Here is an 18,945-nt window from a genome sequence, read left to right as displayed (position 1 = left end):
CTGATGAATGAATATCTGGTCACTGGATTCAGATGGTTCAGGAGGGAAAAGTGAGGCTGGTGACCTTGCATAGCCCTCTCTCACTCAAAACAAAGTGCAAGACATATCATCATTTCTCTGATGTCAAGGTCTTCTTCAAAAAAGGAAAAACACAACCTGTGAGCAGACTGAGCTGTCTAAGTGGGAACCCAGTTAGCTGGGTAACCCAGGTCATCCGGTCCCTTCTATCTTCCCCTCCCCTTCCTTTGGGGTTTACTGGCTAGATGTCCTGTCTTCCTTCCTTCCATCCTTCTTTCCTTCTCATTCCCAAAACCTTAAACCCATTGCACTCTCAAGCCCATAGACTGGATAACCCCTGCCCAAGCTCCACTTTATGACTGGCTTAGAGTGATTATCCATAGTAACAGTTTCCTTCCCAACTTGAGTTAGTTATTTTTTTCTTTTGCTCATTAAAAGGGTCATTCCCTGACTACTTCTTAAAGAGGCCTATTCACTCAGTGGGCATTACTTCCCTCTAGGTGAGCACCTGAAAAGGTCAGCCAAAAAAGGCCAAGGTCTCCCATTGCATCCTGGGCCATCTCCAGTCATCCTGATAAATATCTGGTCACTGGATCCAGATGGCTCAGGAGGAGAAGTGAGGCTGGTGACTTTGCACAGCCCTCCCTCACTCAAAACAAAGTCAAGTGCAAGTCATGTCTTCATCTCCCTGATGTCATGGTCCTCTTCAAAAACAAGGAAGAAACACAATATTCTTACATGACTTCACATATATGATCAATATCATACTGCTTGCTTTGTCAAGGGGCAGGGGAGGGGCAGGAGGGAAGAAGAAAACTTGAACCTCAAAATTTTTAAAAATTAATGTTAAAAAATTTAATATAATTGGTACATATTTTAAAAAATCAACAAAAATATTAGTAACTAAGCTGAGATTCAAAACCAGATTCTCTGACTCCAATCCAATGTTTTTCCACTACACTACATTGTCATGTTGGAGGTTATCTAGTCCAATCCTCTCCTCCATAAAAGAATATTAGATTGTAATTGTATACTGGTATTGAGAGTAAGTACCATTTGAGTGTGGCAGCACTGAGAAAATAAGATCAAATTCGTTCATAGCTTTCTGTTCCCATAATTAATAAGCTTCCTAATAAATCCACAGTAGATTTAAAAAAAAAACAAGTCTTGAAGTATTAGGAATGACTATGTGCCCTGTTTGAGAACAAAAAGCTATGCACAAATGAGCTCAGACATCTCTGATTTCTAGGATTGGGCTTCAACAGAAGCTACAAGTTGAGAAATATTAAATATTTTACATTAGCCTCAATCTCACCAACATCTATTTGAATAATTCATGCTGTCCCCCATCAGGATTGGTTACCGTAGGAAAGGAGAAAAGGCCCAGTGTCATACATTTGATCAGGACACTAAGATCTTTAGTCACAGTTCCAGGATATGTAAGGTGACTTAACCAAATGAGACACAAAATACTTCATATAAACAATCAGGAAGAAAGGAGTGATATAAATTTCAAGTGAGAAACATAATTTCAACAACCATGAGCATAATCTTAAAATTTTGGAAAGCTATTAGCAACTTACTGTTGTTAATTACCAATTTTTTAAAAAATCACACTTGAGTGCTTTCCCACACTAATAGCTAAGATCCCACTCAAAACAATCAAGGACATATCCAAAGACATCGTTTTACCTGGTCAAAATTCAAGATGTCGTGTACGGGTCTATCTAGGCCAATAGAGCAAAGCTGTAATAATACTCCATACATGATATCAAGCCCATATCTCACTCTATAAATCATAATAAATTCTGAATGGGCCAATGGCATGAGTATTTTTAAGGCCATAAAGAATTGCAAGGTAGGGAAGGGAAGAGAATTAGTATTTATAAAGAGTCTAGTATAAGGTGACGCAGCAGACAGTGTCAAGCTTAGAGTCTGGAAGACTCATCTTCCTGGCCTCAGATACATACTAGCTCTGTGACTCTGGGCAAGTCACTTCACTTTGCCTCAGTTTCCTCATCTGTAAAATGAGCTAGAGAGGGAAATAGCAAACCTGCCCAGTATCTCTGCCAAGAAAACCTCAAATGGGGTCACAGAGTCAGACACAACAGAAACAACCGAACAATGACAATATAGGCCATGAACTATGCTAAGTGATTTTTATGAATATATCACTTGATCCTCACAACCATCCTGTGAGGTAGATACAAAATCATGAAATGCTATCTCTATTGCAATAATGGAAGTCAAAATTGTTTGGCTATTCAAGAAGCTGATGAAAATTCTGAGACAAAAATAGATGAATACGTTAAAAAGGAGAAATTTTTGCCCCCCAAAAAATCAATGTTTACATAATAAAAAAGCAATTAAAATGGGCAGCCTTTGTGAGAAGCCTTGCGAATAAAAGCCTGACCTTCAGAATCTATAAGGAATTGATACAATTATAAGACAGGGATTGATTACCCCACAGACAAAATCGTTTGCTTGTGGGGTAATAGATCCCAGTGGATTTTTGATTACAAAGAAAATAATAGTCAATGCTCAGGAGAAGAAATAATAATCATCTATAAAACATGAAAAACTCAAATTCTCCAAAAGAAGAATGTAAATTAAACCAGTGAAATGATACGTTACACTCATTAAGTTTCCATAAATAAATAAAAGTTAAATGTATTGATCATAGGACCAGGGAAAACAAGCATATTACATTGCTGAAGATGGGGTTAGTAAAATCTTTTTGAAAGGAATATTGATTCTATAAGAAATGCACAATTGTTCATACCTTTTGACCCAGTGATCCTGCTATTAAGCTTATACCTAATAATGTCTAATTGACCTGATACCTAATACTTAATATACCTAATTGACATTAGACTCAGATCTTTTTATAGAAAAATATTGCTAGAATCATTACTCTTAATAGCAAAGATTTGGAAACAGCCCATGGGTCCCATAATTTGTGAATGAATGAACATTACACAAATGTACATGATTTCACTATCAAGAAAAAAATATGGTGAATGCAAATATGGGAAGACCTATATGAAGCGATGCAGAGTGAAGACCCAAAAACATATACACACTAAGTACAACTATATAAATAATAATGATAGTATATGGGAAAATATGCAGAGAGGGGGGAAGATAAAGTTCAGAAGGGGACATCCATGATAACGATTTTATCATACTTTAGTAAAATTAATTTACTTATTTTAAATGATGGTAACAACCATGATAACCATAGCTAGGGTCTATTTAGTGTTTTAAGTTTACAAGATGCTTTATAAATATTATCACTTTTGATCCTCTCAATAATCCTGGGAAATAGGTGCTATTATTATCCCCATTTTACAGATAAAGAAACTGAGGCAGGCATCATTAAGTGACTGTGAACAGGGTCATACAACTAGGAAGTGTCTGAGGCACAAACAGTGCAAATAAAGGAAGTTTGCAATTTAAGGTTCAATCTTTTTTGTGTATATTTAAATATATGCTTGCCAAGAGTTATCAACTTTAAAATAATCATTTTTTTAAAAACCCAAGATACTTTAGGATTGAATGGATTTGGATCTCCTATAGAGAAAATTATGCTCTCTGAAACAGAATAGCTATGTCCAATTAAAGCCTGATATAATACATTACAATCTATAAAGCTGCCTTCCAAATCCAGGATTATTTTGCAACTGTCTATATAGACTTATAGATACCTACCCTATGTGTAGCAACTAAGTTAAATAATAACTTTACAGCAATTCACCATGTATGAATTATATCAGTAAAAAAAAGAACTGTCTTCTTTAGGACACTACTGTATATTTATAGGAATTATAATCCTCTTCTTTCCTGATATTTTAACTTTAAATGGAGGCAGGGGCTATGAGGAGAGAGAGGAGGCTGTAATTATCAAGAAATCTGGATCCCAATACTCATAATTCTTAGTGACTTTAATCTGTGAAGTTCTCTATAAAGAACAATGACACCCAAAGTTTTACTGAAACAAGTGACAGAATGGAAATTAATTCAAACCCTTCTCTGTCTCCTCCAGAATTCCTCTCACTCCTGAAAAGCTCCACTGGGAATGAGGGAGGCAATTTAGTCTCATTACAGTGGAGAATCTTAGACTAAGGAAGTCGATGCAGGCATGCCAAAAAGTTCCTAACAGAAACAGAATTAGAGAAAATGCAAAGCAATTTGCAAAATATTTTATGATGCATTGACACTGAAGATTACCTTTCAAATTTAAGTTTTAGAATTTGAAGATTTAACATTTATCAGGGAAAAAACATTTCATGAAGAGATAAGATCTAAGATAAGATGTGTTTGCATAGTCATTACACTTTAACAAATTTTATGGCAAATCTGTTCTCATTTTAATATCAACTTACCCATCAAGTTCAGCAGTTTCAATATAACAGAGACCATGTGGTTCACTGCTTGACAAGATGAGCAAATCAGCCTGTAAAAGTGAAAAAAAAGAAAAAAGGATTTTGAGAAAAGAATCATAGAAGATTCATCCAGGGTAATCTATGTTTTCCTACTCTGTCAACCAACAACTCCCATAAAGGTTTACAAAGTACTTCATAACAACTTGGTTGGGTAGGAAAATCAGGGAGGAGGGAGGGGAGAGGTGGGGAGAGAGAATCTTTCCTTCAACCTTGTGCTGTTTAACATTTTTATACTTTGAGGTACAAATGAAAAATTCATTAGATTTTCAGATGACCCAAAGTTGAAAGGAATACCAACACTTAGGATGTTAGACCACAACACTGAAAGGTTTCAAATGTGCTAAAATGCTGGGCCCAATCTAATAGGATGAAGTGATAAGGATAAATATCTTACCCGTGGATTCAAAAAAAAATCAAGCAACAAGTCAACAAGCATTTATTAGATGTCTACCAGCATGTTGGGCTAGATTCCACGGATACAAAGAAAAAAGTCTTAGAATGAAAGAATATTTATCAAGTGTCTGCCATGCACCAGAGCAGAATCTTAACAAATGCGTATCGGCTGAATGATTGTGTTCAGCACTAAAGTACAAAGAAAGGTTAGAGGAACCTACCTTCTGATGGAGAAGACAATATGAAAACAGCTGTGTACAAAGATACCTACAGGATAAATTAGAGATAACTAATGGAGGGATGGTTCTAGCAATAAGGGGAAATGGGTAAGGTTTCTTGTGGAAGGTGAGGTTTTGGCTGGGACTCGAAGGAAGCCAGGGAGGCCAGGAGGCAGAGATGAGGAAGGAGAGAATTCCAATCATGAGAAACAGTAAGTGAAAACACCCAGACTGGGGAGATGGGATGTCTTGTGCTAGTAACATCAAGGGGCCAACTTCACTGGATGGGCTTTTCATATTTGATCCTGGTGGTGATAAGGAGCCAATGCAGCTTATTGGATAGGGGAAGTAACATGGTCAGATCAGCACTTTTAGGAATATTACTTTGACACATATGTCCGTTTCATTATACACACTAACACAAAGAGATATATCTCAATTACATATAACAGAGATTTAAAGAGTTTGGAACCAACAGAAGCAGAAATTCACAGGCCAAGGGCAAGGAGTAGGGGAGGAGACAAAGAGAAATGGGCTGTGCAATATAAAGAGAGAACAAGGGGAAAAGAAGCAGAAGAGGAGATGGGGAAAAGCAAGCAGAGTGATAAAAGGATGCTCAGGGTGGGAGGTGGATGTGCCTTTCAGAGATAACCTGCTCAAATTCTGCTGTGCTTTTCATTTCCTCTCAGAGCATGAGCATAAGTAATCACTTGGAATTATGGACCTTTTGAAAAGGTTTTTGGAAAAAATTCCTTAACAGCAGGGAAGGTTTTTGCTTTTCTTTGTGTACACAGGGATTAGTATAATGTATGAGATATAGTCAGTACTTAACAAATACCTATTTATTTAATGTCTAGTAACTTGACAATTGACTTTCTAGTAATTTCAAACAGTCCTTCCATTCAAGGAAATCATTTGCTTTTATTTCCAATTCTAAAGAATATTGTGAAATCACGTTCTACCTACCTATGAAAATCTGATTTATTGCCATAGCCAAAAATATTACCGAGTTGCCAACATACTAGTGATGAACCTTTCAATGTTATTATTAATAATAAAAGCATTTATAATAGTAACAATAACATTTTCATAGAACTTGAAGGTTTACAAGACAATTTACATATGGTATCTCATTTGATTCTCACAACAACCTTATGTGTTAGATGCCATTGCTATCCCTATTCTGCAGTTAAGGAAACTGTGGATGAAAGGGGTTAAGTGACTTGCCCAGGGTCACGGAGTTTACCTATTTATTCCTGAAGTGACATTTTATGGATTTTATTGGCCCTTATTCAACGTCAGCCTAACTAGCATACAAGTAGACAAACAAAATGACCAAATTTCATTTTGAATGGGAAAAAATATTCAGATCAAGGAAATGAATGTTGGTTCCAGATGTAACCTCTAGGCATTGCATAATTAATAGCTCCAAAGGATCAAATAACAGCATTAAAAATTTTTGCTCCAAAGTCGCTTCTGATTCTAATTCCACAATCCCATGAGCCTATGAATCTTTGGAGACTCCATATGAATTACATAATCACAGTTGCCCATCAAGTTATGAGGTCTTCACTGGGCTACAGTGATATCCCTTCTTATGCCAACTATTCCTTCTCCCCTCACCCTATCTTCTGTCCCTGGGTCATGCCAGAACTCATACAAGATGATCAGACACTAGGACTTGCCACCACTAAGGTTGATAGGCTCCCTTTCCTTCCCTCTCCAGCCCCTCCCCAAATAGGGGTGCCCAGAACCATTCCTGCTGCTTCACTGCTCACATGGCTTGGATGAGATGGGAGTCACTCACTCTATTCCATCCAGTGAGATGAAGGACCATCAGGCCTACCTGCTAATTGCCTAGGCACACTGAAGACCCCCGGCGCTGTTATCTGATCATCTGACATAGAGGATCGGAGAGGGAAACAAGCATTTCCCTAGGAGTCAGGCACTGTGTTAATGGCTTTACAAATTATTATCTCAATTGATAAATAGTCTGAGAACCTCTGGGCCTAGCCATTTGCTCCTCAGTCACTCTTTAAAAGCCTTTCATGACTATCCATCGGCCCTACAGCTGAACGTTTTTTTGTTTTCTCCTTCATTCAAGTGTGAGCTCTTTGAAAGTAAGAATTGTCTCATTTTTCTACTGGTCTCCCCAGTTCTTAGCACAGTACTTCACACGTAACTAGTGCTTAGTAACTGCTTTTTCATTCATTTATAGAAAAACTACCCGTTAGAAGAAATCATCAGATCTAGATACACCCTTTTGGTCAAAAATTCCCCCTTTCTTTCACATCCTGAGTAAAATAAGCATGACTTTTAAAAACAATGTTATCTAATTTAGAGTATTTTTTATTTGATTAGTAAATACATATATATCTGTACATATATACACATATATATGCACACATACACATAAACACATATGTGAATATATGTATACATTTATATAATATATATATAATGCCATAGTTTAATGCCCCTCAAGCCTATTCTTTTAGCAACTCTGCAATTTCCCTTCCTCACGTTCCATCTGCATCTCTGCCTCCTTTGCCTCTGCAACGAAATTAGGTTAATTATAATCATTGTGACTAATAAGGGGCAGTGTAGTACAACGGGATGAGCACTGTCCCTGGATTCTGAGGACCCATGTTCAAATCCTATCGCTGGAATTTACTGCCTATGTGATTTTATTTATTAGCTTCCCTATACCTTGCTATCCTCACCTGAAAAAATGAAAATGTTGGACTAGGTGGCCTAATGCACCTTCCTGGTCTACATCTATGATTCAATAAACTCAGCAAGGCTGTTGATCTTAAAGTAATCAGAGGAAAGAGAATTGTTCTTGTTTGTCCTTCATTTTGAAGAGGACCAGTGACATCTTCGGTCATCTCGTGACTTGCACATGAATTGGATTTAAGTGAGGTAGAATTGCCCAAAGTCATCAAAGACTCATTCTCTCTTCCAAAGTCATCAAAGTCCATTGGCAAGACAAAAATCAAGATGGCTGCCCTGGGATGCAGTGGATGACGTTAGCATCTTTGATGTTGGACTAAGCTCTAAGCCCTCCACAACACCTGCTTCAGCTGCCTTCACGGCCATTGGAACATGGTTGTCTTCTGCCCATTCTACCAGGGGAAGGTAGATATCCCCATGACTCAGCAATAGGTCTGAGGCCTCTCGGTTACCCTCAACCTGGTTTAGCCCATCTCCTGAGACGGTTTTACCAGGCTGTGACCACTGCTCATGCTACAGCTTCTTGGGGCCACAGATGAGGGTTGAGTGGCAGGTGAACCTCAAAAGTGAATGAGCAGCCCTCCCAGCAGAGGTGCTGGTCTTCCCTGAACATTCCATACACTCAGGAAAGAGGAGGGCAGGAGAGGGAAAATGGTAGGAAGAGAGAGACCTATCCTGATAGGGGGATCCCAGTTGGTTCTTATAAGACCTCCCTTCCTGCCACAGGAGCACAGAAAATCAGCACTCCAGTGGAGAGACTGTTAAATGAGAAACAACTAATACACAATAAAGACTGATGTGTATTTCAACTAATGGAAAGTCACTGAGGCTCTAACTGTTGCTGCCACCACCTGGATGTCTGGCAAATTTGAGATTATGGGTAACTCTAGTCATTTACATTATATGCACCCCTCACTCTCCCTCCAACCTATCTCCCCATCACTTTCAAACTTTCATCCCTGCATTTTTCTTATTTCCCCTCTCCCTGTTCCCACCCCTAAGAAACATTCAGATTCCCTCTATGAATTTCTTCTAAAATAGGATTTCATTTTAGACAAGGGCAGTACTACCCTGTTTACATCATCAGTTAATTCACAACAATTAAAAAGAGAAAAATTAAATAGCTTTTTCCTCAGGTGCTCTGAAAGGCCCAGAGTTTTCTTCACACAAAGAAAAGAGAAGGGAATATTTATAGTGAATCAGGTAAAATAATGAGGAACTTTGACTTGAAGCTCATAAAAGTTAAATTATAAGTTTCCTAACAGCAAGAGCTATTAGAAAGCAGAATATTTCCTCTGGGGAGATGGATTCATTAAAGGTGTTTAAGAAGAGTTAGGTAACTCTTGAGGGATTTGGGGAGAGCAAAAGCCCACTCCTGGCGGGGAGTAGGCTTTAGATTCAGTGGATAAGGCTTTCCAGAACTATCTTATCTCAAAAGTAAGATCTTTAATTCCTGCCCATTCTTTTAAAACAAAACTCTCACAGGTAATAAATTAATTTGTAATCGGACTGCTGCTTTCTTTTAAAGCTAGAAGATAATTTCTTCAGTTTTAAAAGATATTAACATTGAATAAGTTGTATATAAAGTTTGTTTATAAGACATAACAAAATTACTTTTACCAGCTATATGCAGTAAACTGGTTGTTCACTCCATTCAATCTGCCATGATATGCAGCAATTCTGAAATGCATTTCTAAAATAACCACTTACCAAGTTCTTTGAGGACAGGGCCACTCTGCATGCATTCTCTTTAAGCAATTGTAGGACTTAAGACTTTGGTCCAAGCCTTACCTCTGACACTAGATATGTCTGCATGAGCAAGTTGTTTAACTGATCTGACACTGTTTCCCCATCAATAAAATGGGGTAATAATACCTGCAGTACCTAACTATTACGAGGTTCATATGAGACATACAAAGTACTTCATAAATTCTGAAGCATTGCATAAGGATCAATAGTTATAATTATGAATTACTATTAATTTGATTTACATTTCGGTTCTCCTTGTTGGAGTTTTTTTCTGGAACTAAACAGCCTTTTAAAACACTGTTGAGTTCAGCGTTATATCCACACAAATGACTAATAATGTCTTGAAAGTAAAAATAAAAGGAGGTGGAATTAATCATACAGTGGTCTGTTTTTTGGAAGGGACCTCTAATTTCACCAACAGCAGTCAATGCTACTTCTTTAGATCTTTGCCCATGTGAAGCTGTGAAGCTTTTATGTTAAATATTTCTTTGCTGTGGAGGAAACAGTGTCCTCTACATGATTTACATTGCATATGGAGTACCTTTCCACACTCCAAATTAAAAACTCTAGTTACGAACTAAATCTAAACTTTAAGAGATTTTCCCCCAGAGAGTATGAGAAAAAAAGAGCCTGATCCCCTCCCTTGAGAGGCCAGGGCCCCCAGGACTGAACTCTGGGGGTTCAGTCATTTGTATGTCCATAGCTCCTTTAGTAAGAAAGGAAGGAGCAAGTTATCTTACACCTCTCCTAGGCCCATTAGCATTTCAGTGTGTTATTAACGTTTAAATTCAGCTTCAACCCATTTGAAAAGGCAGGTGGTACATCAGGTCAGAGGGTCAGAGTTCACATCTTAAGCATCTCTCGCATCTCAGCTTCAGTTTCTCCATCTTCAAAATGAGGACTAGGAAGGGGCATTGGAATAGAGGACTTCTAAGGGTCCTCTGTGTTCTAAAACTATAATCCTATGAAATTCATGTATTCATTCCTTCAACAAATGTTTTCTGAAAACCTTCAATGGCCTAGAAACCATGGCAGATACAAAGATAAACAGTCTAACAATTTTCCTCACTCGCAAAAGCTCCCTACATGCTTACTGACTGACTATCAAGAGAATTAAATCTAAGACATCCTGGCTATCATCATCCAAATGAACTGTCCTCAATTTGGAAGGTGGCAGTCTGAGCTTTCAAATTGTGTCTCCCTGGTTCATGGCAATCAAGTTTCCAGTACCCAAACTCAAAAACTCCTCTAATTTTGGACACCCAATATGAGACCACCAAAAGCAGAACTGCCCAAAGATTTCACTACATGAGCCACCTATGTAATCCCCAAAGAGTTACCTCCAGTGGTGTTACCCCAAAAGTAACCTTAAAGGAGATACCCATGCAAAGGGATAGTCAGTTGCTACTTAAAGATAAGCTGCCAGATATCACCCTGAAAGCCAGTATCAGCACTCAAACGAGTGGAACCACAGAGTTCACTGGTGGTATCGAACCCAAATAGAAATGGATCTCTGAAGGCCACACATTGACCAAAACCACAAATTAACATTTCTTAAGTTGAATTTTATTTTATTTATTAGACATTTCCCAATTACATTTTAATCTGGTTGGGACCACAGTTGGGAGTTTTGCTGGCGATAACTCTAGCACCTCTGGAATATGTCACTGTGTTCACTATGCAGAGGCCTATTCAGAAAGCATGTTTACTCCCCAAAAGAGTTTTGATTGGTGCTGCATTGGAGCCTGGAAAGGTTTCAGATACACTCCTAGTAAATTCAGAAAGGCTCATCACCAGTAGTCTGACCACTTGGTGATAAATTCTTTGACAGTGACAACCCAAGAAACAAAGAAAATAGAAAAAGGTGCTAAATTCTACTTCTGCAATGAAAACAAACAATGGGAAGGGGGTAGGAAGAAACATGCTAAGAATCACACAGTTTTCACGCCATCTATGAATATTTGCTAAATTGTTGGTATTATAAATGTGAGATCCTAATCCAGTAACCAAGGAGTGGTCTTACTATTGGAGGAATTGAATTAGATCAATCTCGACATTCTCCCTATAAGTGAAACCAGAAGAAGAAGAAATCAGAGCTAAGTGAAAGAAGGGTTTGCAGGTTTTCCTCAGAGATGCAAATAAAAGAGTTGCAGAGACCGTTTTATTGTGCATCCTAAGGCAACAAGAAACAACATTTCATGGGATATTCAGACAGCATTTTAAAAGGATTACATTAAAATAATTGTAATTTATTATGTACCAGTATCTGTTGTTGCAGAGGATAAGTAGAGAAAAAAATCAACATTAGTAACTGCTAACATTTATCTACTTTCCCATCTACATGTAAAGTATTTATCAAAATAAGCCTCATGGTCATTGATTCATCTTTAGTAAGAGTGTTAGAAGAGAGGAGGCAAGCTTTTGCAAAGGGGCTTCCATAACAAACAACTGAGTGAAAGATGTGTAGATTCAATATCCTATCTTTTCTTTATTTTTGTTAATTAACAAAGATCCATTTTGTCTCAAACCATTCCCCCACTGAAAAAACAAAAAGTAAAAACTCTTGTTAACAAACATGCATAATTAAGTAAAACTAATTCCCACATTGGCCATGTCCAAAAAGTTACACGTCTCACTCTGCACCCTGAGTGAATCACTTCTCTTTCAGGAGATGAATAATGTAAATCCTCTCGAATCCTAGTTGGTCACTGAGTTGACAAGAGTGTTTAAGTCTTTCAAAATGTTTTATCCTTTAAAAAGCTTGTTGTTATTGTATAAATTGTTCTACTGGTTCTTCTCCCTTCACTCTGCATCAGTTCATGTAAACTTTTCCATGGTTCTCTGAAACTATCTCCTTCATCATTTCCACAATAGTATTTCATAATTACATTTAAATACTACAATTTATTCAGCCATTCCCCAACAGATATCTTTGTAAACTTGAGTCCTTCACCTCAATGGGTAGCACTATGTAGCTTTTTGGACATAGTACCAAATTACTTTTCAGAATAAGAGGACCAGTTGACAGGTTCACAAAGAATGCTTCACTGTACCTGTTTTCACATACTCCTGTAGAATTTCTCTTTTTGGTCAATTTCATGAATCTGATATGTGAGGGGAATGTCCGAGGTGTTTTAATTTATAGTCCTCTAATAATTAGTGATTTGGAGCATTTTTTCACATGACCATTGTTATTGGACTTCTTCCTTAGCAAACTATCTCTTCATTTCCTTTAACCATTTAGCAATTGAGAAATGGCTCTTTTTCTTAAGAATGTTAATCAGTTGCTGAGTGAAGTGAGCAGAGCCAGGAGAAAAATGTACACAATATCAGTCACAGTGTACAATGACTGATTTTGATAGACAACCCTTCTCAGAAATGCAAGGACCTAAAACAGTTCCAAGGGATTTGTGATGGAAAATGCCATCCACATTTGGAGAAAGAACTATGGAGCTAGAATGCAGAGCAAAGCAGACTATTTTGTTTCACTTTATCATGTTTTCTCCCATTCATTATAATTCTTCTATGCAACATGACTATTGTGAAAATGTGTTGAATAGGAATGTTATGTGTTGAGCCTACATCAGATTGCATGCTATCTTGGAGAAGGAGGGAGTGGGGGGGGATTTAAAACTTATGGAAGTGAATGTTGAAAATTAAAAACAGATAAACTAATAATAATTTTAAAAGAATGTGAATCAGCTCCATCTTGGAAATGAAACACTTATCAGAAAATTTTGCTGCAACAATTTTTCCCCCAATTATCTGTTTCCCTTCTAATTTTTGTTGTACTAACGTTGCTTGTAATCAGTATCATCTTAATCTTATGTCATCAATATTACTGATTTTAATCTCTTCTGATCCTCCCTATGTACAGGCACTAAGTGTTTTTTACAAATATTATCTCTTACTTGAACCTCACAACAACCCTGTGAGATAGGTGTAATTACTATTCCAATTTTATAATTGAAGACACTGAAGCAAAAAGAGGGGCAGTGACTTCTCCAGGGTCACATGGTTAAGAAATGTCTGGAGCCAGATTTGAATTCAGGTCACCCTGACTCCAAGCTCAACACTCTATCCACTGCACCACCCATAAAGTTATATGTCTATTTGGAGTATATTTTATCATATACTATGAGATGGTGGTTTATAAATTAGTGTTTGCTTTGTAGTTTTCTGTGTTTCTTGTAGATAGTTACAAAATTAGCCACTTTATAGGCGCCTAGTCAAAAAGGCATCATACATGCATATGTCAAAATTATACAAGATTCTTCAAAAGCTATAATAACAAAGATAATTTTATCTGAGGGTTCTCTGATTGTTAATATCAAGCAAGGGATAAAACAAAGAGATGTGTGCTTGCTACTTTTATGAAGAAGCTTCAGTGACTATAAGCAATAAAGACGTCCAGATGCTTCCATTTGTAGGTGGCATTGTTCCGGTTGAATCAAACCCAAGAACACTGCAGAAATCCCTAAATGAGATCTACAATTACTTAAAGGAAAATAACCTAACTAACCACACAAGCGGGGGGAAAGTACATAAAGAGTGCATATTGTCCAGTGACTACTTTCTGCAGATAGATAGGCAGCTTATAAAGTTTGCTCCTCAATGGATTACATAGTTAGATTATAGATTATAGATACCATGGGATTGAAAACGTTTATTCTATGTTTTTAGCACAAATCAATTTATTAGTTTTCTAAGCATTGGGTGAGTTTTGAGGTTTTTGATTTGTTTAATTGGAACTATTAATATTACTGGCATACCTTTGGAGAAGTGTCTCTTTTCCTAAAAACTAAAGACTTCCCTCGAAATTAAACAAATGGTCACCTCCCTTGATTTAGTCAATGATAAATTAGGGGATGATTCTTTTGGATAAAGAAAAGACAATCCCTCTACTCATATCCTCTAAGGATTCATCTTTCAATCTAATCAAAAGTGAACATATAACTCTCTTAATTAAACAAAGTCATATCCATACTTGGTTCTGTTACCATAAACAAGATTAAAAGTTTTAGTTTAAAGTCATTGCCCAAATTGGATTTCATTTACTATTCAAGATTAGATCTTTGTTTCAAATGTGTTCATAAGACATATATGTGTAAATATATACAAAATATTTCCATACTAGATAGACAAAGAAGAGAAAGAGACAGAAACTGAGAGAGAATATCTGGGATAACCACTATAAATGGACAATAAGTTGAGCCTAGAACTGAACAGGTGAACTTCAGTGGACTGGATAGCTTTTAGGAAATCATTAAGTTCCTCCAAAGACCCTGCTCTTCTCCTTGAATCAATCCATTTTTAATGACAATATTTTTCCAGTGAGTCCTAGAACACTACAGACTCTGAAAAACACAAGATCACCCAAAGGACAACAAAGACATATATGGTAGGCATGGATAGGCTTAACTTGTTGCAGATAAGGAGTTACACAGGACAAGAGCTATAAAGATATCTACTAAAAACCATACAATCAAACAACAAAATGAACTGGTTACCTGGTGGAAGGGAGGGATAAACTGAAAGACCTTCAATATATGGGATAGTTCCCTGGTGGTGAATTTAGGAGTCCACAAAGACAAGATTTGTCAAGGATAGGTAAGTGTAGATAGGTTGTGACCTGCATCACTAAAGGAAATATCCATAAATCCATTTGAGCAAGGCCTCAATTATCCAGAACTATTTTTAAAAATTAGGTTATCCACATTAAGTAAATTTTCTTTACAACTATAGTTGTCATTTTTGTCTTTGTACCTTTAGCACTTAGTAAATTGCCTGGCACCTAGTAGACACTTAATAAATTTTTGTTGACTTACTGACCCATGGGGCAGCTAGGTGGCAGAGTGGATAGAGTGCCAATCCTAGAGTCAAGAAGACTCATCTTCCTCAGTTCAAATCTAGCCTTAGACACTTATTAGCTGGGTGACCTTGGAAAAGTCACTTAACCCAGTTTGCCTCACTTTCCTCAACTATAAGATGAACTAGAGAAGAAAATGGCAAACTACTCTGGTATCTTTGTAAAGAAAACCCCAAATGGGGTCATGAAGAGTTGAACACAACTGAACAAATTAATCAGCTTACTCCTTTAAGCTTCAAAGCTTTCCTTAAAAAAAAACCTTTGCAATGGAAATCTTTCTACATTTCTATGCTCTCTTCTAGTATGTGGAATAAATTTAATCTTTCTTAATAACTAACGTTTATTACAACCATCAATTAGTGCCATAATCCAATGATATTCAGGTATAATAAAAAATAGGAGACATTGATTCAGCACTTTTAAGATTTTAAAGTCATTTCAGGTAAATTTTCTTATTTCATCCCCAAAACAACCCTTTGAGGTAGTTACTATGGATATTGTCATCCCCATTTTAGAGATGAGGAAACTGAGGCTCCAAAAGGCTAGGTAGCATATGCATGATCATACAGCTAGTAAGTATAAGAGGAGAAATTTAAATCTAAACCTTTTCTAACTCTCAAGTTCAGTGCCCTTCCAATATATTATGCTCCTCAGAGACTCCAGAAATGCACACATAGGACTGTTTGCCCCTAAAACTAAGAGGTTCTAGACTGCAATGCTTTTTTTCACATATTTGTTTTTTACAGTCTTCCTCCTCTCTTGCTGTCAAATTTTCTGCTGTAATTTTTTGTTCTATCCATGCATCTATCACTAGTAAGATTACCCACCCATACCAATTTGCTGCTTCTAATCTCCTGTATGCTAAAAAGCAAGCCACCAGCTTTTTTTTTAGAATTGCATCCAAAAGCTCTAAGCAAGTGTCTAAGGGGCTCATTTACCAGTAAGTTATTTTGGTTAGTCATGTCTTAGTCATACCCAATTCTTCCTGACCTTTTTTGGCATTTTCTTGGAAAAGATGCTAGAATAGTTTGCCATTTTCTTTTCCAGCATATTTTACAGATGAGAAAACTGAGGCAAACAGGGTTAAGTGACTTGCCTAAGGTTACCCAGCTACAAAGTATCTGAGGTCAAATTTGAATTCAGAATTACGTCTTCCCGACTCTAGCACTAGCACTCTCTCCCTGATGCCATCTCCATGATGCCATCTCCATGATGCCGTCTAGAGCCCCATCAGTAAATTATCAACTCTAGGATAACTCTTCTGGTTCTTCAGGAGCTTTTCTGTTTATTTCCTTATTCTCAGTTATGTTCCAAGTACCTGAAGTTGACATTACCTGACTTTTTTATAAGTAGGATGTTTTTATATGTTTCCTTCAGAGTCTATAGACATGCTATAGATTGATTCATTCAGAGATTGAATAGGAAAATCAAATACACACGAACTGTGTTTTGATAAGGGTAGAATTTTCCTTAGGATGAATGTTATTATTCTTATGTGTTGTTTTTATTATGCCCCAGGCCTGAGGGAGGTGATGGTATGGAAATGCTTTTAAAAGTATAATAGAAAATATTATTTGATTGGCAAATTTTTGCTTCACACACAATTTTTAATAAATTTCCTAATACATGTAGACTAGAACATATTATAAAGGAATTATAAGGGAAACATAGATAAAAAATAGCCTCAAAGAAATGTTTGATTCAGAAACATAAACTGGTCACAGGACAAGAGTAAGGGATGGAGGTTCAACAGGCTTCCCAGTATTTCTTATGATGCTAAGAGAAAATGAGAAAAGACTCCAATATGTTGGGTATAGTCCCCTGTGCAAACAACATGGATGAGAAAGGCACAAGGTGGCAGGCACAGATGGGCTGTGCTATACACCACTGGCCCATGTGAATAAAATCCCAGCTATATCTAAGTCATTGAGCATTTTATGTGTAATTGAATGAATATGAGAAGCTGGATTTTCAATCTCCTATTTGGATTCCTTATTTTTCTCTATTTAAACTGACCTCCAGGGAAATACATTTGGGGCAATTGTTATTTCAATTTTCTTGAGCCAAGCTTTCCAGATATTAATATTAATACATTTTTAAGGTTGATAGCAGATTGGGTATTTAAGCTTCAGTAACTACTATCATTTTTCAGTCATTTCCAACTCTTTATGACCTCATTTGGAGTTTTCTTGGCAAAGGTACTGGAGTGGTTTGCCATTTCCTTCTCTAGGTCATTTTGCAGATGACAAAACTGAGGCAAACACAGTTAAGTGATTTGGTCAGGTTCACCCAGGTAGCAAGTTTCTGAGGCCAGATTTGAACTTAGGAAGAGTCCTCTTGATTCCAGGTCTGGTACGGTATCCACCATGCCACCTAGCCGCCCAATTGATCGGTAAGTCAACAAGAATTTAAAATTCTGCTATGTGCCAGGCAACGTACTAAGTGCTGAAGATAAACAAAGACCATGGTCGCACAGCTAGTAACTATCTGGGGCTAGTAAGGGTCTGTCTAGCTCTAGGCCCAGTCCTCTATCCACTGTCCCCTCACTGCCTGAAGCTTCAGGACGTGTGCTCTATGCAGTAAAATCTTATTAACTCTTAGTTAAGATTCCATTACACAAATAAAGGAAGGATCTATGATTTGATTCGGTGAGGCGTTCCCAATGTGGAAATCTCCTCACCACAGTAAAACATATATGGTAGTAAATTAGCCCTCAGTTAGCTGCCTGAGGCACCTCCAGGTTAAGGGACTTGCCCCAGGACACTGGGAATGTCAGTGGCAATGTTAGAACCCAGGTCTTTCAGATTCCAAGCCCAACACTCTGAGTCTATGCTGTGCTGACTCTAAGAGGCAATTATTTCAGTATTAACACTTATCAGTTATAATCAATACTTATTAATTACATTGATCTAAACAAAGACTGGGGTGCAGTCTTTTTAACTGGCAGTTTCTCCCTTTACACTGCAGATTAATATTTTAACCAGAATACTGGGGTTGGTGGTTAAAATATTTGAAAACAAGCTGTTTGAAAGTACCCATCTTTTCTTCACATAAGGGCTCTCCTAAGGACTTCTAGGCAGTGGTTTGAGTTAATATATTAATTTAGACATGAGAAGCAGGATAGCAAAGTGATAGAGAGCTGGCCTCTATTCATGATCACCTTGTTTCAAGTACCTCCTCTTGACAGATCCCATCCATGTGGTCTGTTAAAATCACTTAATTTCTTGAGGTTCTAGGCAAATCTTTAAGACTACAAATTATAGTTACCATCTCTGCCAGTGGAGAAAGTTTCTCATAGGAAGTTCCTGACACCAATAAAATCATAGGTGTAGTTTTTTTTAATTCACTTAAAAGTAGTTGTTTTATCCATTTTTAAGTATTCTTATAATTCAAAATTTTTTACTTTATGAAATTATTATTTATCTAATGACTCTAAATGAATAAAGATCTGTATTTACAAATATAACATTTAAGAATCTATAATGAAACACTTAAATGGGGCTGTGATCTTATTGATTTG

General features: G+C 37.0%; 1 protein-coding gene across 6 annotated transcripts in view; it reads right to left on the bottom strand.

The window, feature by feature from the left end:
* Nucleotides 1-18,945, bottom strand: part of ATP8B4 (ATPase phospholipid transporting 8B4 (putative)) — a 339,741-nt gene that overhangs the window by 159,948 nt on the left and 160,848 nt on the right. For all 6 annotated transcript variants that reach the window (XM_072623610.1, XM_072623613.1, XM_072623609.1 and 3 more), the window contains one exon: nt 4,404-4,474. In XM_072623610.1, the coding sequence (XP_072479711.1) occupies nt 4,404-4,474 (71 nt within the window). The remainder of the gene's footprint in view (nt 1-4,403; nt 4,475-18,945) is intronic.

Source organism: Notamacropus eugenii, chromosome 7 (assembly GCF_028372415.1).
Source record: "Notamacropus eugenii isolate mMacEug1 chromosome 7, mMacEug1.pri_v2, whole genome shotgun sequence".
NCBI lineage: Eukaryota > Metazoa > Chordata > Mammalia > Diprotodontia > Macropodidae > Notamacropus > Notamacropus eugenii.
The sequence above is the reverse complement of the archived record's forward strand: the minus strand, read 5'-3'. Positions and strand labels throughout refer to the sequence as shown.